Here is a 21,898-nt window from a genome sequence, read left to right as displayed (position 1 = left end):
GACAAAACAAAAGGCAAACTGCATAAAGAGGCCTGATCTGGGAGACGGACGTGCCCACTCTGGATGCAAGTACTGACACCCTTGAGCCGTCTACCTGCCAGGGCGCTGTGCAGTGCAGTGCCGTGCCGGCGGTTACCTGCCACGCGTGCCTGCCAGCTGCGTGACGTGTTCTCTGTAATGCCTTGTTCTAAATAAAGAGCACTTTGCTTTGGGAAGGCTGCCTGGGCACTTGCCAACTCTCGTTGTCCCTGAGGGAAAGCAGAGCTGCAGCTCTGAATCAAATCATACCTGCAGAGATAGGCTGGGCTGAGGGGCACTGCAGCCGAAAAGCCCAGTCTGGAGAGAGAGGAACACAAGTCTCCGTCTCGAGAAGGGCGAGAGCCACAAAGTGGGGTGTCCCTGAGGAGGTCTGGAAGGGGTCAGAGGTGCAGTTACCCTGGGAATGGCAAAACCCAGGTGTCTGGATTCTGCCTGGAGTAACCCTGAGGAGCACAGAGTCCCTAAGCAAATCTTTCCCTCTCCTTCGTTTCCTAGAGGCTGCTGAGATATAGCTTTCCTGAAGCATCCCTTTGTGCACCTGTCTGAGGGAAGCCTAGGTTAGGATTTTACCGAGACCCCTCATCTGTGCCAACCCCGCCCCCCCAATCCTCTCTGAACAATACAGTACCTAAGACGCAGCTTGGCCCTCTTTCCCCCGCCGACTCCCTCAGCAGTTCCCAACAGGCAGCTTGGGCCATCTTTAGCATGGCCTGCAGGTCTTTGTGCTCAGGCGGTGGTAACCCCTGGCGGGGTCCGGTGATGAGATCAAACACCCCGAGGGTCTCTCCCGATGGCTCCCGGAGTGGAACGGCAATGTGATGTTCTCCATAGACATAGGCGCTAATGACTCCAGAGCTGTCTGCGCACTTGAACAGGTAACCCCTGAAAAGACAGTAAAACAGGGGCGATCTCAGCAACTCTAGAACGCCAGGCTTTTAGGCAACTCCTAGGTGCACCGCGCTCTTATAGAGAAGGAGCTTTCACACTGCTACATCAGCTGCTCTGCTCCCTGCAGCCTACACGCAGACCCTGTCAGAGCCACACAACGTGGCAAGGAAAAGCCTTCTGGAAAGCAACCCTGCTCATCCTGGTCTGGTGTCAGGAGCTGCAGGGAGGCTTCACGGGTATAGGTTAGGGTCGTACATAGGGTTTTCCATATGCAATGATGCTGATGTTTGCGCCACAGAGCTCTATACAAAGCAAAACCATATACCACAACAGCAGGCCACTGCTTGACTTAAGTTCAGTAATTCAAGAAGACGTATTTAATAGATAAGTTGTGAGGACCTTGGCAGCTGAAGGAAATAGCTCTACAGTAGGATGTTTCAGGGGAAATGAGGATAATGCTGCCAGGAAAAAAAGATATGCTAATTTAAAGAACAGGACACTCTGGATACAGGGCCTGACACTGCAAACTTTTGCTACCAGACCCAGGGCAGCCAACAGAATTGCTCACGTTAGTAAGCATTATGCATGACGTTAAACATTTCCAGGACAGAGTCCAAGATCTGCCCTCCAGACTGAGAGTTTACTACCATACATGTGACAGACGCTGCGTTAGTGAGCATGCTCTGTTTGTGTGTGCTCGCACACCCACGGGCTATCTATATACTGCATGCATCTTCTGCCAGCTGCCGGCCAAACACAGCAACGGGATGTGGCCACTTTTAGCCTGATCCCCTGTCCAGCAGCCAGACTCCTGCATGCACCGAAGTCGAGATCAAAATGGGAGCCCTCTTGCTGCAGGAGCAGCAGCCCAGCTTCTCTCTGCTTGCCCAGCTCGCTGCACAGGCTTGGAAGATGACCCATAAACCCCATGCTGGGGCTAAGCCCACCTGAAGACGTTTTCTTTCCTGCTGAAGAGAGCGGGAGGGGAGTGGATTTCTATCTGCCCTGAGTGATCTGTGGTCATCATCTTGCGCAAAGCATAGTCACACATCTGGAACAGAGGAAAGGGAGATTATTATACAGGCAGGAGAGGAGCCTCCACTCCTACGCTTATAGGGAGAACAGCTAATTCCTCAAGACGGAGCTTACACTTAATGCTCAGCTGCAGTGGGATGATTGAAGGAAGGCTGCAGGTCAGGTTTTGCCCCCAAAGTGCAGCAAGAATGGAATAACGTCCTCTTTCACCTGGCCTGTGTAACCTGAGCCCCGGCCCAGAAGGATGCCTACAAGTGGATGAGGGGCTTCCCCAAAGGACGGTTGTTTTTTGGATCCTTAGAGCCCCACTCTCCTGACAGGGGAAAAAGCACGCAGCCATCTTTAGGGAGCAAACAACATGACTCACGGGCAGCTGACAACAGGAAAACATAAAGCCTGGAGGGAGGAATGTTTCCAGTGGGAACCCAGTTATCAGGGGAAGCAGCTGAACGGTGGTGGCAGCAGTTGCCATCACATGACCTTTGCGGTGAGCTTTGGACTCAGCCTTAAATATTTCACGGTCTTCCTTCTCATCTGCCTAATTGAAGGTGGTGTAAGTTTATGCGCAGCCCGGCCTCTGACTGCCTGCTGCATACTTGGCGTGTGAACCACAGGGGAGCGGGTTGCCCTTATACGCGGGCTAATTCAGAGCGGCCTCTGCTCTATTTACACGTTGCCTGCCAATACCATTTCTGGAGGAAGAGCCAGCACGAGCCATCCTCCTTTTCCATATGGTGATCTTGGCTGTGCTTCCTCTCTGCAGGGGGAGGACTGATTTAGCAGAGTACTGCTACACTGGCTCATCTTGTGGCTACGTGGTCTGGTGACACTTCCATTTGGGTCAGGGGTCTTGCTGCCCTGGCTGAAGGAGCCAGGGGCACTAATGGGGCAGCGCTCTTAGCCCAGGGGGTAAGGAAGCACCCTTCTGGCTAGTGTAGGGAAGCAAGGGAAGGGTTGTATCAGGAGCTGAAGGGAATCCCAACTGCTCTCCCAGGGTGGAAGGAAGATTGCTGAGAGAGGGATGGCAGAAAAGAACGGTGGCTTCCCCTTGCAAGGTGACCTTCCCTTTTCCTCTACAAAGTCCTGCTGTGAATAGTATCAGGCAGAACCTCTCGGTGGTGAAGTCAAAGGGGAGCCAAACGGGGGTAGGTCCCTGCCAGTCTGCGCTAGTCAAATCCCTCTTTATCGCAGTAGTGGCCTTGGCTTGGCTGGTCTGAAGGGACTGGGCTTACCTTGTCTCTGCCAGGCTCCATGAGGTATGTCGTGACCACGCGGATGGTGGGGGACCTGGGGTGCAGCCAGCCCAGAGCAGCAAGTGCAACCTGCATTATGTTTTCCAGGGTGCAGACGTGGTGGTAGGCTTTGCTGAACGCATGGGAAACGCCCTGTGGGAGCAGAACCCTTGGCATGAGAAGGAATGATTACAATACGATCAAGCTGGGGACAGTGCCACAGTGGCAAGAGGAAGCACAAACTCGGTAGCACGAACAAAACACCGTGCGGCAGGGACAAGCTCGGAGTACAGGGCAGCCCCCGAGCCCCACTGTCACACGGGACTGCAGGCTTCCTGGCCAAGCTCCTGATGAAATGGGAGGCGAGCTCCAAAAGAAAGTGTTAGCTTGCTCTGCTCCCTGCTGGCCGAATCACCAACTACAGGGACTGGTTCTAGGAGGAGCTGCATCCCGGCCAGGTAAAATGACCCCCCGCAGCCAATAACTTTGGAGCAGGTACAACTCTGTACTTGCCTCAGCAGGCAGGCCTAATGGGGAGGAAGCCACCTAGATAACTGCTGATAAGGGGATTGCTGTTGGCATTGTTCAAGCCATTTGCACATCCCATAGCGTGCTGCGGGTCTACAGGCAGCCACACTGTTGGTCTAATCAAAATCTTGTTGGTCTAATAAAAGATATCATCTCTACTACGAGTCCTGATCGCAAGGCTACAGTGCATTCCCCAAGCCCACCGCCGGTGTTGGTTCACAGTGAAGCATGGGAAGGCCACATGGCCTTCCCTGGTTGGCGGGAGAGACTCACACACCCGTTTTCGGATGGTGCCCACCCACCTGGTAGAAGCTGATCTCGTGGGTTAGGAAGATGGTTTGCTCGCACTGGTCCTGGAGCGTGTCAAGTCCTAGAATCCCAAAGACTCTCCATCGGGAGTCCTGCAACGGCAGCACCAGGAAGGAGCCTTTCCTTTCCTCTTCTGGGCGGTTGCAGTTCCAAAAGTGGATATTTCCATGGAGCTGAACTCTTGGAACGTGGATCGGCTTCCTCTCCTCCACTGCCACAAAGCTGAGAGACAGGGATGCCACGAGACGGGTGAGAGGAAGTTTGTACAACCAGCATAAGCAGGACGGGAAAGGCCTTAGGGTCTAGAAAAGCTCTGTGAGGATTTGTAGACACATGTTGGGGTAAAATAATGAGTATTCGGTGAATGAGACCGAACCCCGGGAAGCAGCAGTGCCCTGAAGAGACCTGTAGGGAACATGGGGGGCAAAGGGGACATGAGGTCCTTAGCAGCAAAACTCAACAAACAGCAGAGCAGTTGGGGGCTCTCCAAGCTAAAATATCACAGCTTAAAACAAAGTGCAATAAGATCTGTGATCAGGATGGCCTCTGAGGGACAGTCTTTCCTAGAGGGTTCCTCTACCTTGTCCTTATCACTACGCTGCGCTGCATCTCTACATTCAATTATTTGGAGGCCTTCTGGGGAAAGGATGAGCTTTGTGCAGGTTTCCTTACCTGACTCCTTTCATGTCCATGTGAAGTGTCTGGTTGAGGACATACGGGGCATCTTCTGCAGTACAAGCCACATAGCGCAGGAGAATGTTTCCCCGCTCGGGTGAGAGCCGGTTCTTTTCCAGAAGGGCGATATACGCGCTGATCTTCTTGTTATTCCCATGGGCTTCTGCGTCCTAGCAACCCAACGCTTCACATTATGCTCCGGACATTAGCCACTGGCCATTACACTTAGCTCTCATGCTTATAGCTTCTCCCATTTATCCTGGGACATTGTTCTGGGCCAGTGACTTTATTTCACTTTCACCAGATGAGTAATGATGTCCACCCTGTCGCTCCGGTCTCACAGGTTCCGGCCCAGCAGTGGCAGCAGGGTCGGGGAATGGATCTGGTTCTTCCTTCTGCTATTCAGAAACCAGTTTATTTGAAAAAGAATACCAGTATCAGACCTATGAACTGCCTGCTCCTCCAGGGAGACGCTGTCCTGGTTCAAGAGAGTGAGCTAGTCCAGAGTCTTCCTGTGAAGACACCCTCTCTCTGGTCTGCAGATGCTCAAAGCTAGGCACTGCCAGCAAGAGCACTTCAGCTGCCCCAGCACTGCACGGGGAAGGGGTGCATGGTCCCCTCAAAGAGGGCTCTGAATGCCACTATCCCTTAAGCTGCCCCTGGGAGAACATATGAAGCCCTTTACATTGTAGACTGCCACACTGGCCAACAACTGTCAGGCTAGGGTTGTGCATGTCCACATTTTATTTCATCGCAGTTTCCAAAGCAAGAGATGACCGTCTCCCTGTGAAAGGGAGGAACGGATGGTCCCAAGGCAGTACAGCACTGACAAGAGCTGCCTCATCCCTGACCTGCAGCAGCTCACGGTACCCGAGCTCCCTGAACAGCCACTGATAAACTTGTCTCACTACGTACCTGGGACAGGGCTCTGAAGACCGCTTTGTAAACCGGTTCCATGCTTGTCCCACTGGTCTCGGCCGCGTGCTGGATATTGAGCAGCCACTTCCTCCTGGCCGAGCCTCGCAGCTGTTCCACGTGGGTTCGCTCCACGCTCATGGTCAGAAACTCCACCATGTTCTCCAGGACTTCGTCCTCGTTCCCGGTCAGCTCGGAAACGACCAGCTCCAGGTAGGTCTGGAATTCCTTTGGTGACAACCTTGCCACTCCACTGGGGTGCCGGTGGGATGAATGAAAGTGCCTCTTTGCTAAAGGAGGGACAGAGACAAAGGCAGGGTCACTGCTTCTGAGCACTGTGCTTTGCTCTGCAATGCAACGCTGGCACTAAGCCTGAAGCTGGCTCCAGGTGGGATTCTCCAGCCCCTCAGGCCGAGTCACTCATGTCCTTCATTTTTTAATCCTGCAAATCAAAAGTGCCATCATGACAGGCAGGGGCCAGCAACCAGCTCCCCTTCCTCAGATCTCTGGGGTCTAGATGCAGAAAAGTATCTGCACAGCCCCCCTAGCCTCCTTCCACTCACCCCTTTACCCAAACACCAGGAGTCAAAGGAAAATCAGGAGGTTGCACAGGACTGTCTAGAACCATACTTATCTCAACACCACAACCCAGCTGCATGGACACATGAATGACGACACTCCAGTCTCAAGACTCCCCCAGGAGATGCAGACTGGGAGTGGGAAGAAAACCATTTTTCCCCACAACCCTTCAGGCAGAGCTGGGTGTCTCTGGAGAGTCCACTCACCCCCTTTCTTCTGGAGTGCAGAGCTGAGTAATCAGGAGTGATTTATCAGTCTGAAAAGTCACTAAGGACTCGCTCAGGAGCTGCTGAATGTCCCCTCCCATGGGAATAAAGGGGTAGCATGTTCCTCGTTCCATGTGGGCCACAGGCTGCACATGTCTGTGTGGGGTTGTGGTCTCGCACCTTGCAGGTGAGCAGAGATTGGCAGGCAGGTTGGGGAGTGGGTGAAACCTGGGCTAGCCCCCTTTCCCATCGCAGGGCAGTGGGATGCAGGCAGGGGAGGGGGAGTAAGTTGCCCTCAGAAACAGGCTGCTATGGAGAAAGGGGGAAGCAGAGACCTAGCTGGCTTTCAGGAGTCATCAGAGAGAGAAACCATTCAAAAAACAACTGCACAGCAGAAAGGAGACACCTGTGAAGCAGCAATGAGTTAAAGCCTTGCCCTGATTTCCATGATTGCACAGACCTTTGTGTGGAAACCTACAGAGGGTGCAGACCTTTAAAGACTATTCTCTCTAAACCCTGTCACTAGCTATCAAGACAGAATGAGCCTACAAATGGAAACCGACTGGGCTGATTTCTATTCAGTGACTGCCCAAGCGTGTGGCCTGCCTATGCCAGGGGGCTGCTGCGTTCCTAGCTTTCCTGTTCAGCTCTGACAGGGCAGGACCTTGTGCCCCTCTCACTGCAATGCCTTTGCACGCAAGAGGGAGCTCCTGTACAATCTTTATGCTGCAGGCGACACTGTCTTTCTGAAACATGAGTGTTTGCTGCCTTGGCTACAGCAGCAATTGCACCTATTGTCGTGGACACCTCCCCTGGAAACTGCAGGAGACATTCTGAGAAGCCATCCTGAATCCTGAGCTCAAGTTCTCCCCAACCCAAACAAACAGAAGAAATGGGAAGATGCTTCAGTGCATCTGTGATGTGGTGATCGATGACGAGGATGGGCAAGGGCAAAATTTGTCAGCAGGCAGGCAGGATTTCGTGATCGATACATATAATGGCTTGTAAGGAACAGCATAATAGAAAATGCTCTGATCAATGTACATGAGAAGAGGAAGAAGGCTGTTCTGAATGCCTCCCAAAGCAGCCAAGCCCTGCTGTTATGGAAGCTGGGAGTCTGATTCTGCTGCATCTGAAGGCAATGGGAATTTCTGCACTGATTTCAGTGGAAGCAGCAGCAAGCACTAAGCAGCTCCAGGCCTTTTACAACAGGGGGTTTTGACTTGGCTTCCCTCAAAGGATTTTCAAAAATGTTCGGTTTTCTCTCTCTCTGGGAGGGGGAGAAGGAAGAGGAGGGAAGAGGCTGACAAAGCACATAAGGTTTGTGTTTGGGGCTTCCCACCTGCTCTTTTCTGCCCTCCTGTTTCTGGTGACACTGGGATTACCTGGATGTGTGGACAGGGTCAATGTGAGCTACTGCTCCCTACCAAGAGAGAGCTGACAGTCCCCTTCAGACAGCTCAGACTCAGTGCTTTGCTCTACACAGATTGCTCCATGCTCTGCCCCAGGCTGGGAGGCCCCTCTCCAAGACACGCGTCTACCATGATGTCTGACAGATGAGCCTGAAACTGCTAGGGACAGTTCTATGTTGTTTATACGTTGCACCCATTTCTGCCACCCTTTGCTCGTTATTGGTCATTGTGGGGGAAGCTCTTCAGAGCAGGGACTGCCTTATTTCTCTGTACAGCTGCCTAGCATAGGTCGGTGCTGCTGACTTATAAACAATAACTGCAAGATGCTGGTGGTGCCAGCAGCTAGGAGCTGGGTGAGAATGCAGCCCCCAGCTTTTGCAGGGATGAAGTGCGTACTTCATCCCTGGAAAGGGAAGGGCCACTTTCCAGGTTAATTCCACTGCCATGTACTGACTGCTGCATCACTCCGGGCCACGGAGACCACGCACAAAGGCATGACAGTGCCTCCTACAGCTGGCCTGACGTGGCGCAGGATGAGAGGATTTGGAAGAGCTGCCAGAATTTGCTCTTATCAGCAGTGAACAACAAGGACGAATACAGTGTCTCAGGAGGAGGTCTGGGGCAAAGCGGCTGGTCTTAGGGGTGCCTCAGTGAGTGCATCAGCAGCCCTTGTCCCTCCAGTGGTTACTAATACGGTGCCTGCCAGCATCTGTAGGTTGGATGTCTGCAGATGCTTGGCTGCCAGGGGAACTCAGGTGACCTGCTGTATGCATGTCACACCAGAGGCATAGCCAGGCAGCTCCACGATGCCCAGGGCAGTGCCAATTGTAACGGTACAATTAGCTGCTGTGATTGTGGCCACTTTTGTGCCCTCCCCACCAAGGTGGCTCCCTGGGTTGCTTCCCCATCGTTCCCCTCCATTATGCTATGGTCTCACCCAGACTGTTTCCCTCAGGCCTACCATTGCTCAGCTGACTCGGGGAGATGAGATGACTTGTGCATCTCAGAGCCCCAAACCAACCCTGACTCCAACCTCTATGCCCATCATGACAGCTGTTCTCTTTCCAGGGACTGTGAATTGTTTTTTACAAACCAAATCCCTTGGTGACTTGGTGGCTGTTTCAGCATTTCACTACATGGTGAAAGCAGCAGGGTGCCTCTGCTTGAAAGCCAATGCTCAGAACTCGCCAAGCCTTTGCTGGAGGCTGGGAAGGGGGTAGTGCAACACCCAAAGGGCACAAGTACCTGGAGACAAGGACACTTGCTGCCTATTTTCTCTTTCTTCCAGAGTCCCTTCTGCTTCTGACTGCATTTGCAAACACAGGTAAGACATGGCCCTTACCCATCGCGTCATTCGCACCATCGCCGAATGCTCCAACACCCTAGACAAGTGTTCATCTCAGACCTGGTAATGGGTACTACTCTTTTCTTACCCTTCTTCAGAGCCTCTTTTTCCATTCCCTCCTTAAACATGCAAAGCACAGAATCCACCTCTTTCAGGTCTAGGAACCCAGAGCCCTCACTGTCCCACTTCTCGAAAAGAGCCTCCACGAGCAGTTTCCGTCGGGCCAAGAGAGACTCACGGTGAACCTAGGACAGGGAAGAAGAGACAGAGGTGGGAAAGCTGGTCTTTGATAACGTAGGGGCACCCATGCTCAGAGTCCAGGCCAGGAGGAGAATTGCAATGGTTGGCTCATTGCTCAGTCATAAAAAGCCCGTTGGCTAGGCAACCACTGAAAATATGCCATTAAAAATCTGAAGGAGATGACAGTCATAAAACCAGGGGGATATTGGGAAACATTAAACAGAAGCAGCAGCTCTGCATTACCACGCAGAACCAACATCAGCTTCTCAAAGGGGTCTGCTCCTGGCATGCAAACAAAGCCTGTGCCAGAAGCCCTGGCGGGATCAATGCAGGCAGGTGGCAGTTTCACAGCACAGAAAAGCCTTTCCAGCCAAGGCTGATCTGGGCTTTGTAAACGACTCTGCAGGATTTGGCAGGGCTCGCTATTTCTGGATCTCTGTGCAAACTGTTGATTCTGGCCCTGCTCTTAACTGTGCTGGGGCCTACGGTGCTGCATGGTCCTCAGAACCAACCTGTGCACAGCACCAGATGCTAAATGGTTTGAAATTAAATCTACAACAATGGCCAAGTGTGGCGTGTTCAGCATGAGGATGGCAGAGCTGTCAGATCCAATATCTCAAACAAATTAGGTCAGCAGCACAGAGCAAGAGAAGAATGAGATCTGAGGAAACTGCAGCTGGGGAGGTAGCCACAGGCCGGCATACTGACGAGCACAGCAGAGATACCGGGCACACTGGGTTTGTATGCAAGGGTCAGCACATAGGAGTACATGCATGTGTGCATGCACACGGAGTATCAGTACACGTCCCAGACAAACACATACATGCGTGCAAAGTAGCTTCTAACAGCAGGTCTTGGACAGGACTTGCCCTCTGGAGACAAATAAACAGGACTGAACCATTGAAGCCATTTCCCAGCTGGCTGTACACCTGGTGTTTCCCTGAGCCCGGCTCTCTTACAGGCAGACAACCTGTGGCAGAATTCACCTTTTGTCACTCGCAGGGCTAGGGTGGGGAAGCCTCACGTGCAAACAAAGGGAGAAAAAGACTCCAGAGCAAGGACTGGAAAGTGAGGACATGAGTGAAATTCAGCCGGAACAGGATTAGCAGGCTGACTTCCTAAGCCTCTAGCTAGATGTTTTGTGTATACATAATACCAGCAACACCTGCCAGCATTTACTTTTTCTAATTGTTCAAGTTTTTCCTCTTCAGTCTGTATGTAGCCTCTTTTTATGAATGCAACAAGTCTCTTCACAGTAGGCAGAGAGGTGTCTTCACCAACAAAGGTCTCCATGAGCTGTACGAACTGTGGCAGGTTGAGACAGCTCTGGTCAAAGGCACTCCTGGCTCGGGAGGCACCACGGGTCTGAATCTCTGCCATGATCATACGCAAGTCTAGAAGGAAGAAAGCATACCATACTACTGGTTATGTGCAAGGAACCATGCTTGGATACCTCTGGTTATGTGCAAGGAAGCCAATGCTAACCTGATGTGGTCACATCAAGTCATGGGCTTAAACCCAGTCTTTATTCAGTGGGAGTTTTCCTGAATCTGGACTGAAGAAACATCAAGAAAGTGTTTTCCTCATTATCTCTGCATAATGAGGAAAAACCCCAATAATATTTCTTTACAATCTAGCACAACAGACCAAATGCCATTAAGCCATGTTACTCAGTGCAGGCAGCTGAAGTTACTGGTATGCAAACAGTGGGTGTGCCTGATGCAAGCTCGGTATGCAAACCCTTGCGAGTCCAGGAGACCCAACACATCACGCTCGCCGTATCCGACAAAAGCCCCGTGATACGAGGGACAATATCCCCTGCGGGAGGTGGTGTTTTAGCAATTCTGGGAGGGTTCAGAGACTTGTAGTGGAGACTCTGAGTCACCCAGCGGCTAAATTGAACACACTGGGCCAATACCTGGAAATCTGGAGTTTTCATTGTTCCAGTCCTCTGGAATTTGGTCACCATAACAGCTATACCCGAAACTAAGGTTAGATGTCAGAAGGTCACCTGGGAAGACAAAGCAGACTATGTAAGACGAAGTAGTATCCTTATAAGTGTTAAATTCATAGCATAGTACGTCAGAACAGCAGTCACCTGACCAGGGAATCTCATCTATCCCCTGGCTTGCCTCGTCAAATGCCTCTTGTCTTGGGGAATGCGATGGATCTGAAATTCAAACAAAGGCACCATCTATGAACCGGAACTTGGGGAAGCCCAAACGCCATGCTGTCAACAGGCAGAACCCACCCATGTAAAACACACGGCACCTCCGTGTCTCTGGAGCTACCCTCATCACACGTAGGTATTTATTCTACTCTGTGCAAGTATTACCTTGTAAAACTGGCTCTGCGCACCTCACGCTTGCAAAACCCGACTCCACGCAACCATTCCAGCATCCCTCTGCCCCCATCCTGAGTGAGCTCCACAGCTCCCACGCTTAACCCATTGTACAGAGTTGTTCTGACTTATTGCACTGTATGAATGCCAGGTCTGGCCTGCGCACTGAACACTGCCCGCTGCTTGGATACTGCCGATTACGTGCAAGGTGCAGTTAGTCCAAAGGTCCTGTGCTCTCCTTTCTTGGGCCCTTTACAAAATCCCTGCTACAGGCATGAAGCTTGTCACTAGGACACAGCACAGACTGAGCCCTTGCAATGCCTTAGCTCTGGGGCATAAGATGAACTATTGCTGGACTACCTGTGGGAGGTCTGTTCCTGCATCAGCATTCAGTAATACGTATAGAGTACCTCATGCAAGCCCTGGAGTTGACTGACTGCAGTCTTCCTAAAGTGAGAGCTTTCATATGCAATTGAAAAGTAAAATATTCCCTCTGGAAATGTAACAAGAGACTAGAACAAGCTGTTTCTATCTGATTCCATAATCTATCTCCTTTGGGGTCTTCATCTCATTTTCCTAATAATTATTAAAACACATTTCTATGTTTAACATTATCAGATTCCCCCTGCCGTGATGCTGCAGAGGTAAAGGGAACATTACGTTTCCCTTTATTAGATAACAATGCTTGAAAAAGTGCCCATCTGCTTTCAAATGGCTTGAACACATACTACCAACAGAAGGATTTACCTGATATCTTGTGAGTGGAACATACTGTGAAACCGTGATGGGAAGCTTTGTGCTGAGAAAAATAGAAAACCCAGAGGCCTGTCTACTTCCAAGCCACCCCCAATTTAACTACATGCATTTGCAAAACCCAGCAGTGGCTTAACTCATCAACACTTGTACCTAGTTTAAAGCATCTTATTTTAAAATTGAATCCTGCTTTTTTAGAGCAAAATAAAAACCACACTTAATCTGAATCTCGCATGCTTGCAATGGCTCTGAATTGGTTTTAAAAAAAATGTAGTTCTAATTAAACCAGTGCATGTCTCTGGGTAGAAAGAGAATACGCTACACCACCACACAGGACAATAGGTTTTACCTTGACGCTGGTCTTGCTCACGCAGCAAGGCAGTGTCGTCAGCCTGCGGCACAGTCTCTCTACTTTGCCGTGATCCTGACGGAGTGACCTGTGCCTCTGCTTCACCCTCTTTGCCTGCAGGGCTTTCTTTCCCCAGTGCTACAGCTTCCTCTTCAACATCTGGTTCGGACGCAGCCAGAGACGCCCCTGCTTCCCCACCCTCTTCTGCGACTCTGTTCTCCGCTTCAGGCGTTGGTACTGGAACAGGAACTGCCCCGCTTGGTTCTAGAGACGAAGCATATTCTTTCTGACCGAGCTGTCCTTCTGAACCAGGTTCTCCGTCCCAGATTATATGCTGATCTTCAGAGTCCGGGCCAGGAACAGGCTTGCTTGGTTCTTCAGCCAGAGACAGTTTTTCCTGGCTGGCTGCAGAAGCTGGCTCTGAGAAAGGCTTTTTTGAGCTCCCTGGACTTTCAACATCAGGCTGTTGGTCCATCCTGGCTGCCTCACTCAAAGCAGTCTCATGGCTAAAGGTGACATCCCCATCTGAACTGCTGGGTTCAGGGACGGTGGTTCCTCCCTTTGCATCCTCTTGGCTCACCTCACTCAATTCCTCTCTCAGGAGCATGCTTGGTGTTTGTGGGCTGGGTGACAGGATGGTTTCTTCGGTCTCTGTAGTAGCACAACATCTCTTCTGGCTCACTTGCCCCTCGGCAGCAGGGCTCTCCTCCGAGACTGTATTCACTTCTTCATGGGCTGGTGTTGGAATAGTCTCAGACAACTTTGCACTCAAGCCAGGCTCCTCTGTATGGATACTGCTTGTCGCAGACTCACTTGTGCCCACCTTTTCCGGGTTCCCCGTTTCATCTTGGGTTGCCTCAGGCCATTCCGACTCCTCCATAGGCTTATCTGTAGCTGGTCCACTGCTGGGTAGAGGTTCAGGTGGTAGGGTCTCTCCCTTAGAAACTTCTGTCTGAGGCCAAGCAAATGTTTCCCTGGACTCTGCAGAAGCAATCTGTCCACCACTGAAGTCTCCCCAGAACTCAGCAAGCTCGATCTCTTGCAATTCAATTATTGGCCCTAACAGAAAAGACATTCAGTTGATCATTTGTATGGTTTTTATGTTCTCTAACTAGAGGGGAAGCAGTGCAAAAAGATTACAGAGGTGGAGAAAAGTATTCCTTAGTGGACACGTGCTACCTACTCTATATTCCCTGGTGAGCATACACCACCTGCAAGTACTAGCAGCAGTCAGGCGCCCAATGTTCAGCACTGGAGATGGAGCATTTGTAACGGGGGCAGTTTCTTTGCCTCTAGAACTCGTTTGCTCTCAAGATGTGCATTACGCCACGTTTCTGAAGCAAACATCACTCTCACATTGTCGTTTTCCATATTAAAAAGGAAAGCAGTGTGGTAATTTCCACCGTTTCTGATCTCAGCAGGACACGCTCAAGTGATTTGACATCTAAAAAAATCATTGTATTTTTTAAATTGAATGTTCTCTGTGTTCTTTATAACTCTTCCATGCTCATGGAGAGATTTTAAGTTTAAAAGGGCAGAGCTAACATTTATATCAGGCGCCCCAGTCAAAAAGAAAAGCTCTTTTAGGGAAAATGATCTTTCTTGCAATGCTGCCTACAGAAGTACTAGAGTATGCTCCAGCAATACTTCAATTTGTCACTGGGAGATTTTGTACGTTGACAAAAATCCACTGCTTCCATTACACAGCTTGCAAAAATATCAGCCTGTCCCAGCGCAGGCCTGCACCCTTCTTGGGTTTCGCCTGCGACTGACATGACTTCAGCAAGTGTCTCGTCTTTAAACCCATCCCACACATCCCACGTGCTTACACTGTCTTGGATTTCGGAATCCTCTCTTAGCAAGCACTGGGCTGCTCTCATAGAAGTCTTCCAGTAAGGCCAGTATCCTCCGTCTGTCCAAGAGGCCAACCTAGACAGAAGGTACAGCTGTTGGTTCAAAGTAGTTTCTGCATTTCTAATTTTTTTTAACGTCAAAATCTGATGCACTGGAGGAGCCTCTTGTACAGTTCGCAAAGCCTCTGAGCATAGTTCAGGCCTTTGAAGGTACCAGGAATGGATTTATATACCTTGAGGCCCCGTGAGATCTTCCACTTGAAAATTGTGTCCCACTAAAGCCAGGTTGAGCTCATAGGGGCCAGAACCTCACCTTCAGTGGACATAAGGGGTACACACTACCTTGTATGCATGTCATTGCATATTCCCCATAGATTAGGACTAAATAATGTTAAGACCAACAGTAACACAGGAGTTCTGCAGGGAGAGATGAAAGTCATTCAGTCTCATGCTTTAAGGACCCATGCTGCTTGCCTGGAGGGTGTCGTGGAGGAATATTCCCCCCCTCCAAATGCAGTTACACCACAGTGGTGGCTGTGTGCAAAGGTAGCTTGGTTTTGTGTCCTTTGAAACATCGCGTCTCAGCAACTACCAGTGAAACGAACTAGATCAGTCCGACGGGTTACGGCAAGAAGTCCCCCAACTTCCCCTCTCGCACGCGCGCTGTTACTAATGTCACAATAAAACAGAGTTAGGGGTACAGCTTCTGAATGAGATCTTCCTGGACTCTAAAGACTGGAGGCTGCACGTGAGAGAGGAACAGGGGAAAAAGCCCTGGTCAGACCCAGTTCCTTCTCCCTCTTTGCATCAGCTCTCTGCCATCATGCAACACAGACTGGGCAAGAGGGACCTAGGGAATGACCCAGTAAGTGGCAGTTCTGATGTTCTGGTCTATAAGAGACACCCGACGGTGAACTGAGCACAATAAGAAAGTTTCTGCATGGGTTTCTTACAGGGCGTCTTGCATCCCTATCCCTCGAAATGATTCGGTTTGCAGGGCTGTATGTGTGAGCTTGTTAAAGAGCTGCCTGCTACTCTTAAGAAATGCCATTGGAGCAGACTTGGCACCTCTCGGGATGCATCTCTGCAAGGCCAGCAGGTCTCAGTGCTCGGTTATATGCAAAATAGAATTACTGTCCTTTCTGTTCAGACAAGGCATGGGGACAGCAAAGGCTGGAAAACTTCAGTGCAATTGGGGATTTCTGATCAGGGAATTGTGGCTTTAAAAAGATTAAAATAAAGCAATCCTTAAGGACTGTAAGCTTTCTATTTTGGGATGAATTAATGTTATCACTGTTTCAGGGCTACCACCTTTGTAATCTCCTTCCCATTAATGTAATACAGTAGTTGATTAGAGCATAAACATGCTTAAATCCATTATTTGCGGCAATGACTTTTACATCTGAATTATTGATTGCCTTCTGAGGTTTTGCTTGTGAAGTAAAACTGTCAAATACAAAATTCACCAAGCTATTAATTCTGGGTCAAATTTTCCATGCCTTGAGGCAGAAGAAATAAATGTAGAAGTTTGCTGTTGCGTTCTGGAAGTGAGCCCGGGAATGCGGGTTGGTAGCCTTGTTCTTTATAATCTAAGAGCAAAAGTGGCTGGACCTGAAAATGAGTGAGATCGGCCCGCGTTCAGCTGGGATCAGGGGCCCCAAGGCACCGAATCAAACGTCTCAGGAGGAAATGCTGAAAGGTAAGGAACTGAGGAAGTGATATTTTCCATTACTGCCACACCTTTCATCTTAAGTGATCAGAAAGAGCTTTGCAAACTCAAAGCATGCCGCAGTACCAGACTGCAGCCAGCTCTGGGGCAAAAAGTGGCATGCTCCACAACGGTGGGGAGAGAGAAAATTGGAGCCAGAGCCACCAACCAGAAGAGGGGCTAAAAGAGCTTTAATATTATCCATGAAGAGCAATTGGAGCCTATTGTTAGTCATGCAGGTCCTGCTGGTAAGAAGAGCTGATCATTCCAGCTTTTGTCTACAACATGAAGAGTTTATCATCTCCACGATTCCAAGTATCAACATCCTCTCAGTATTAAGGTCCAACTACCTTGCACCTTCCCATGCTCTTCAAGCAGTTTACTTCACTGAATAATCCAGGTCAAATCCTGCATCTCCATAACGTAAATGCAAACGCAGAACCGTCAGAGCTTGTTTTTAAAGAGATTATTCCACCACTAGCGAAAGCTTGGATGCCCCACCGAGTATTTCCATTCCCTGCCCTTATTTTCCTTTTAAGTTCCCCCAGCTGTTGCCTGTCAGAATCACCTGAAAGTTGCCCTGCAAATCGTCAGCATTAATGCAGTTTTATTTTTTTCCAAAAAGTAATTAAGAATGTGGCGTTATTTTCCAGAGCTGCTGCTCTTGATTTCAGATCCTTTTTTGGCGCTGTGAAGTGCCAACAGCATTGAGAACAGTTTACTCCTATTCAGATCTTAGGAAAACGAGTAAAAGCACAAAACAATTGAGAGAGGAAAGAAGTTACTGAATATGCGATAAGGGGAAGGAGGGAGGGATTTTCCACCTTGTTTTCAGCTTGATGCAAACTGTTTCGCTCCCCCTCTAGGTCCGAGGAGCCCTGGTGCATGCTCCGGGGACCAGCCCGTGGTACTGCCGTGGTGTTTGCAGCGAGCACTGGACGACCCACCTCACTTCAATTCCAGTGGTGACAGCTCCGAGACACGTCCAGCAAAGGCTCCCCAACCCATTAACAAACCAGCTGCCACCTTTTGATCACTGGCAGATCAGCAACTGCTGCTTGATTATTCCCCCTTGCGCACAAAGGATGTATATACTGCGACCACCAAAATATCCTGGCTGTTGCCCGACACAGGAAGGACAGCATGGGGAAGAATGATAAGGGAATCTTTGTTCTTTCTGTTCCTGCAAAGTAATCGGATACAACTGCTCAAGACAGCAGGACTTCAAAAAAAGAGCTGTTCTGTAATCAGTTACTTTCTAAGGCCCTGGGTGTAAAATGTCTCCACAAATTCATGCAGGTACAGTTACAGCATTGCCAGGAAATGTGCTAAAAGCACCAAGACACAAGGGAGTCCAGCCCATAAGTGTCAAATTTAAAAACATCATCTTTTCTTCTACAATTTTAGAGATGAGGCTGCATTTTACTGTGGCCTTGTTTTGGAACAGGGTTTTGACTGGTCAATCCAAGGTGTTCTTGCTGAGCCGATATCCTCACTGCTGTGCAGCTCTGAAATCAAGAGGACTGGGAGGACTCCTTGTAATCCGACTGTAGTTTAAATATTGCTCTCTTAGCTCCATGGCTCTAATTGCAAATCGTCGAGACAGACAATACTACTCACCCTGCAAAACTGCAATAATTACCTGCCACCAAACAAATGCAAATCAGGAATCAGAAATAACTAGCTTGCTGTGCTTCACAGAAGGAGAACCACAGGTAATGCATCACACTCAAACGGCAGAAGTTTGTATGGGCTGGCTTGCATCTCAGATCTCCCCTGTGGGTATAGTTCAGCTGGGACGATTACAGGAGGCAAACCAGGTCAGATCTCAGAGATCTGCACTGACCACGCTGTAATTTGTAAGCTAGATTTGGTGAGCCAGTCTCCTACGCAGATACCTCTAGCAGCCATCTTGGTAGTCTGGTAATGTCCCCCCCCCCAACGAGTGATAGCTTACTCCAGTAGCTATTCTTTCCTGCCATTTTATTCCAGCTTTAATGCTTCTTTGTCTCAGAGATACTATTATTATCATCAGTGACAGTGGTGGCAATTATTAAAAGTCACAAAACCAAGGTGAGAAAAGTAGCATTAAAGGTCTGATTTAAATCTTTGAAACCAGATCCACTCCAAAGTAAAGCAGAAGCTCTGGACTGTTGCTTTGACACCCGAGGCTAATCTGAAAAGAAAAATCACACCTGCAGGATGTAAAGTATGCACTACCATCCCATCCCTTGTCACGTGCTCACATACGCGCTATTTCCTTGCATTTGGCCAGCAAATACTAAGAGCGGAAGGAAATCTTTTAAAACGCAAACAGATAGCATGGAGGTTTAGATTTTCCTCTCTAAAAGGATACATTATAGCCCATCCTGATGGGAAAATGGGAAAATTAAGTATTTTCTGACTGAGACTCATCCCTTTTTTCATCTTTGAAATGAGATAGCAGCTGCCTGCTGCTCTCTAAAACACACTGCTGCTGCCAAAATGCACTTGGTAATGGCATTCTCTTGGAGGCCCCGACATGATTTGCACAATACAATGGAGCTCAGTTCATTCCCTCTGGTAGGTGTGCTGGAAACATCAGTAGAAGGGCAATGAATGGGGAAAAAAGTGCAATACTATGGGAAACTGTTTGTGGTACAAAAGGCTACAGTGACTGCTAACTGAGGCTACTGGATGCATTGGGGGTGAAAGCCAATTTCTAATGTGTCACACCACTGATCTCTCAACTCCTATTATCTGTGGGCTTTCAAATTATACAGTCATTCTTTTAACTGGGATAAATATGATCCAAGGAGGAAGCATCATATAGAGTTTAGATGCAACCGAATGTGGACTGCCTGGGTTCTCTCTCCTCCTAGCTCTGTAGCCGACTTGCTGCCTTGCTCCCTGCATCTCATTTTCCTATCTGTAAATTGGAGATAGTACTAGTAGTACTCAGCTCAGAGGGTTGCGAGGCTCACTTGCTTTTGCACGTGTTAGAGTGATGTATGCGAGAGGCAAAGATATTTGGGGGTGGAATCTGTAATTGGATCAACTGTCTAGTTGGGATAAAAGTTAGACAAGCTTTCAAATATAGGAGAATGTTTTGTGTGCAAAACTAATCTCAAGTATACAGCTGGTCCAATAAAAAGATATCATCCCCAAAAATCCTTACCTTTGCATAGCATTTTAAGTTTAATTACTATTTATAAATCATCTTGAGTTTTTCTGGATGAAAGGCACAAGGGAAGTATAAATTAATCCAATGTATTCTGTTCATGTAATAGAAAGTCCATATATTTCAGAATATGGTGGCCTGAGCTGAGAACTGGCCTGATGCCGGGATTAACTCTTGTATGCTTATGAAAATTACCTTGGAAAATATCAAAGGCAGTCGAGACCTCAATTTACTTCTCCTCATATCTTATCTTACCCCGCTCCCTGCCATCATGTAGGGCCATGTGTTCCACCCCTAATTACACATTAGGCTTAGAGGATGTAGATTGTTTTTCTATCTATATAACAAACAGCAGCCTGTTTTATTGTGTAGCAATTGCTGCTATCCAAACAACGGGGAGTAAACTCAAATCAAAAACCTGGAGCTACGGACTAGGAATGAAAAAGCAGCAATTGTGTTAGTAAGAGTTACCAGGCAAGAAACACAGCGATGCTGAACATACTTTGAGAGTTTCTTGCCCTACCTTCCCATGAGCACAGTCCAGGAAGAGATCAGTGAACATCTGCCTCCAGGTGTTATGTCTGATCGTATCTCGGAGTTCATCCGCGCACTGGCAGAGGTGCTTCAGGAACTCCTGGAACATGTCACTTGTGAAGTTTTGGATGCAAGAATGCACATACTGTGGAGGAAAAAGAAAAAGGTGTGAATAAATCATTCCCCTTTGAATATCTTCCTTTTTTGAATTTGAAACTGCATTGCATGTAGGGAACTGAGGCTGGAATGCCTGCCTGAGTTTAGAAGAGAGGGTTTAGGTACAAGTGCCCGTTATTATTTTGCAAGCATCTCATAGCTCCAATAAAAAAAAGGGACTCCATTGTGCTAGGCATCGTGCAAATACTTCCTACATTGCTTGTCTCAGTTCCGACCCAAAGCGTCATTTCACGACTCTCTAAAGGCCAGAGGCGCTGGGCTGGAGTCGCCCTGCTGCAACTAGGCAGACCTGGCCACAGTTACACCAGCAGCGACGTCGGAGCGGCGTGTTTTCTCCATCGCATTCAGTATTCTTGGTGTTATTCCTGAGGTGGCATTTTGGGTCCTGCAAAAGCCAGTTGCTCAAAATGACTCCCTTCTCTAACGCCACAAAGATACTGGTACTGCTGCCCAAAGATTTCAGACTTGATGAGAAACGTTCTGCATAACATTTAAAAACTACCTTTTGAAAGCAATACTATTGTCACCCAAGTCCTCTGACACTGGGAATACTACTGAGCTGAGATTTATTCTAAACCCCTCTCACGGAGACACTTTAACACTTTGGATTTATAGCTCTGTGGGTTTTATGAGCAAAAGCAATACTGTTCCAGCAATGTGGCCTGCATGACATCAATAATAATGGCTGACAGAATAAACCATAGTCCCAAAGCCTGGGTGGAAATCTTCTGGCAGCTTTCTGGGGTCAGCTGCAGGATGGAGAATCCATATAAGTTTATTAGGCAATTTCTTAGATGTGGCGTGTTCCCCGTACATCCCTTTTTAGGGCACCAGGAAATAAGCGTTGAAGCCTTTGGTCTTTATTATCATTACTATCACACCCAGTGGGGCAGGGAGGAACCCAATGGATCCACTCATTCAGAAAAGCGTAAGCTTTTGTAGGCAACAACCTACTCTCTCAGATGGTATGGAAGTCCACCCCTGGCCTATAAAAGCATATGCGTTTCTGAACCATTTAGTCTCCAAGGTGCCACCTTGCCCCACCTCCAGGCTGCCATGGCTAGCTACCTCTCACCCTCACCCCAGTGAGGGAGCAATAGAGAGAAGAGGTAGCCAGCAGAAAGGTATGATAAGGGCTTGTCCACCTGTTAATACTAGTGTGGCTTCCTACTACAGATGGGGATAGGTGAACAGGAGCTCTTCTGCAGTTCGTGCAGCTACACTGCCTTTTCCCTTCCAGTAAGGGAAAGGGCGCATTTCAGCCCGGAGCTAACGGCCATTGCTCCCACAACGCATCTTCCCCGATGGCACTCCTGGTAGCCGAAAACAGTCTCACCCCTAGACAAAGGGGTGCTGCTTCTGCATTCTCCCCTTTTCTGGCCAATAGTTCACTGCTAGTCATAGCCCATTAGAGTGAATTATCTCTGCCTTTTGGAAGTGATCCCTTAGGCCACTGCTCTTCTAGTCGTGTCACCTTAGACTTTCATTAATGTTTGTAAAGCGCTCTGCCAATGGAAAGTGCTATCCCCATGATGACTGTTATTATACTTATTTACTGAGAGCGTCTCATCCATCATGGAAAAGCAAAGACAACAATCTCTCACTTGCTCCCTCCCTCTC

General features: G+C 48.9%; 1 protein-coding gene and 1 long non-coding RNA gene across 3 annotated transcripts in view; one reads left to right on the top strand and one right to left on the bottom strand.

The window, feature by feature from the left end:
- EFCAB5 (EF-hand calcium binding domain 5) overlaps positions 1–21,898 on the bottom strand; it is a 48,586-nt gene that overhangs the window by 4,272 nt on the left and 22,416 nt on the right. For both annotated transcript variants that reach the window (XM_059717429.1, XM_019494929.2), the window contains 13 exons: positions 20,091–20,246; positions 14,676–14,775; positions 12,847–13,905; positions 11,502–11,573; positions 11,322–11,414; positions 10,583–10,797; positions 9,252–9,408; positions 5,622–5,911; positions 4,704–4,876; positions 4,025–4,253; positions 3,195–3,347; positions 1,875–1,978; positions 668–921 (listed from right to left, as the gene is read on the bottom strand). In XM_059717429.1, the coding sequence (XP_059573412.1) occupies positions 668–921; positions 1,875–1,978; positions 3,195–3,347; positions 4,025–4,253; positions 4,704–4,876; positions 5,622–5,911; positions 9,252–9,408; positions 10,583–10,797; positions 11,322–11,414; positions 11,502–11,573; positions 12,847–13,905; positions 14,676–14,775; positions 20,091–20,246 (3,055 nt within the window). The remainder of the gene's footprint in view (positions 1–667; positions 922–1,874; positions 1,979–3,194; positions 3,348–4,024; positions 4,254–4,703; positions 4,877–5,621; positions 5,912–9,251; positions 9,409–10,582; positions 10,798–11,321; positions 11,415–11,501; positions 11,574–12,846; positions 13,906–14,675; positions 14,776–20,090; positions 20,247–21,898) is intronic.
- LOC109284985 (uncharacterized) lies at positions 1,974–3,886 on the top strand. Its single transcript, XR_002092644.2, has 2 exons — positions 1,974–2,449; positions 3,303–3,886. It is a non-coding gene; the product is annotated as an uncharacterized LOC109284985 (long non-coding RNA).

This window comes from Alligator mississippiensis, chromosome 14, assembly GCF_030867095.1.
Source record: "Alligator mississippiensis isolate rAllMis1 chromosome 14, rAllMis1, whole genome shotgun sequence".
Taxonomy (NCBI): domain Eukaryota; kingdom Metazoa; phylum Chordata; order Crocodylia; family Alligatoridae; genus Alligator; species Alligator mississippiensis.
The sequence above is the reverse complement of the archived record's forward strand: the minus strand, read 5'-3'. Positions and strand labels throughout refer to the sequence as shown.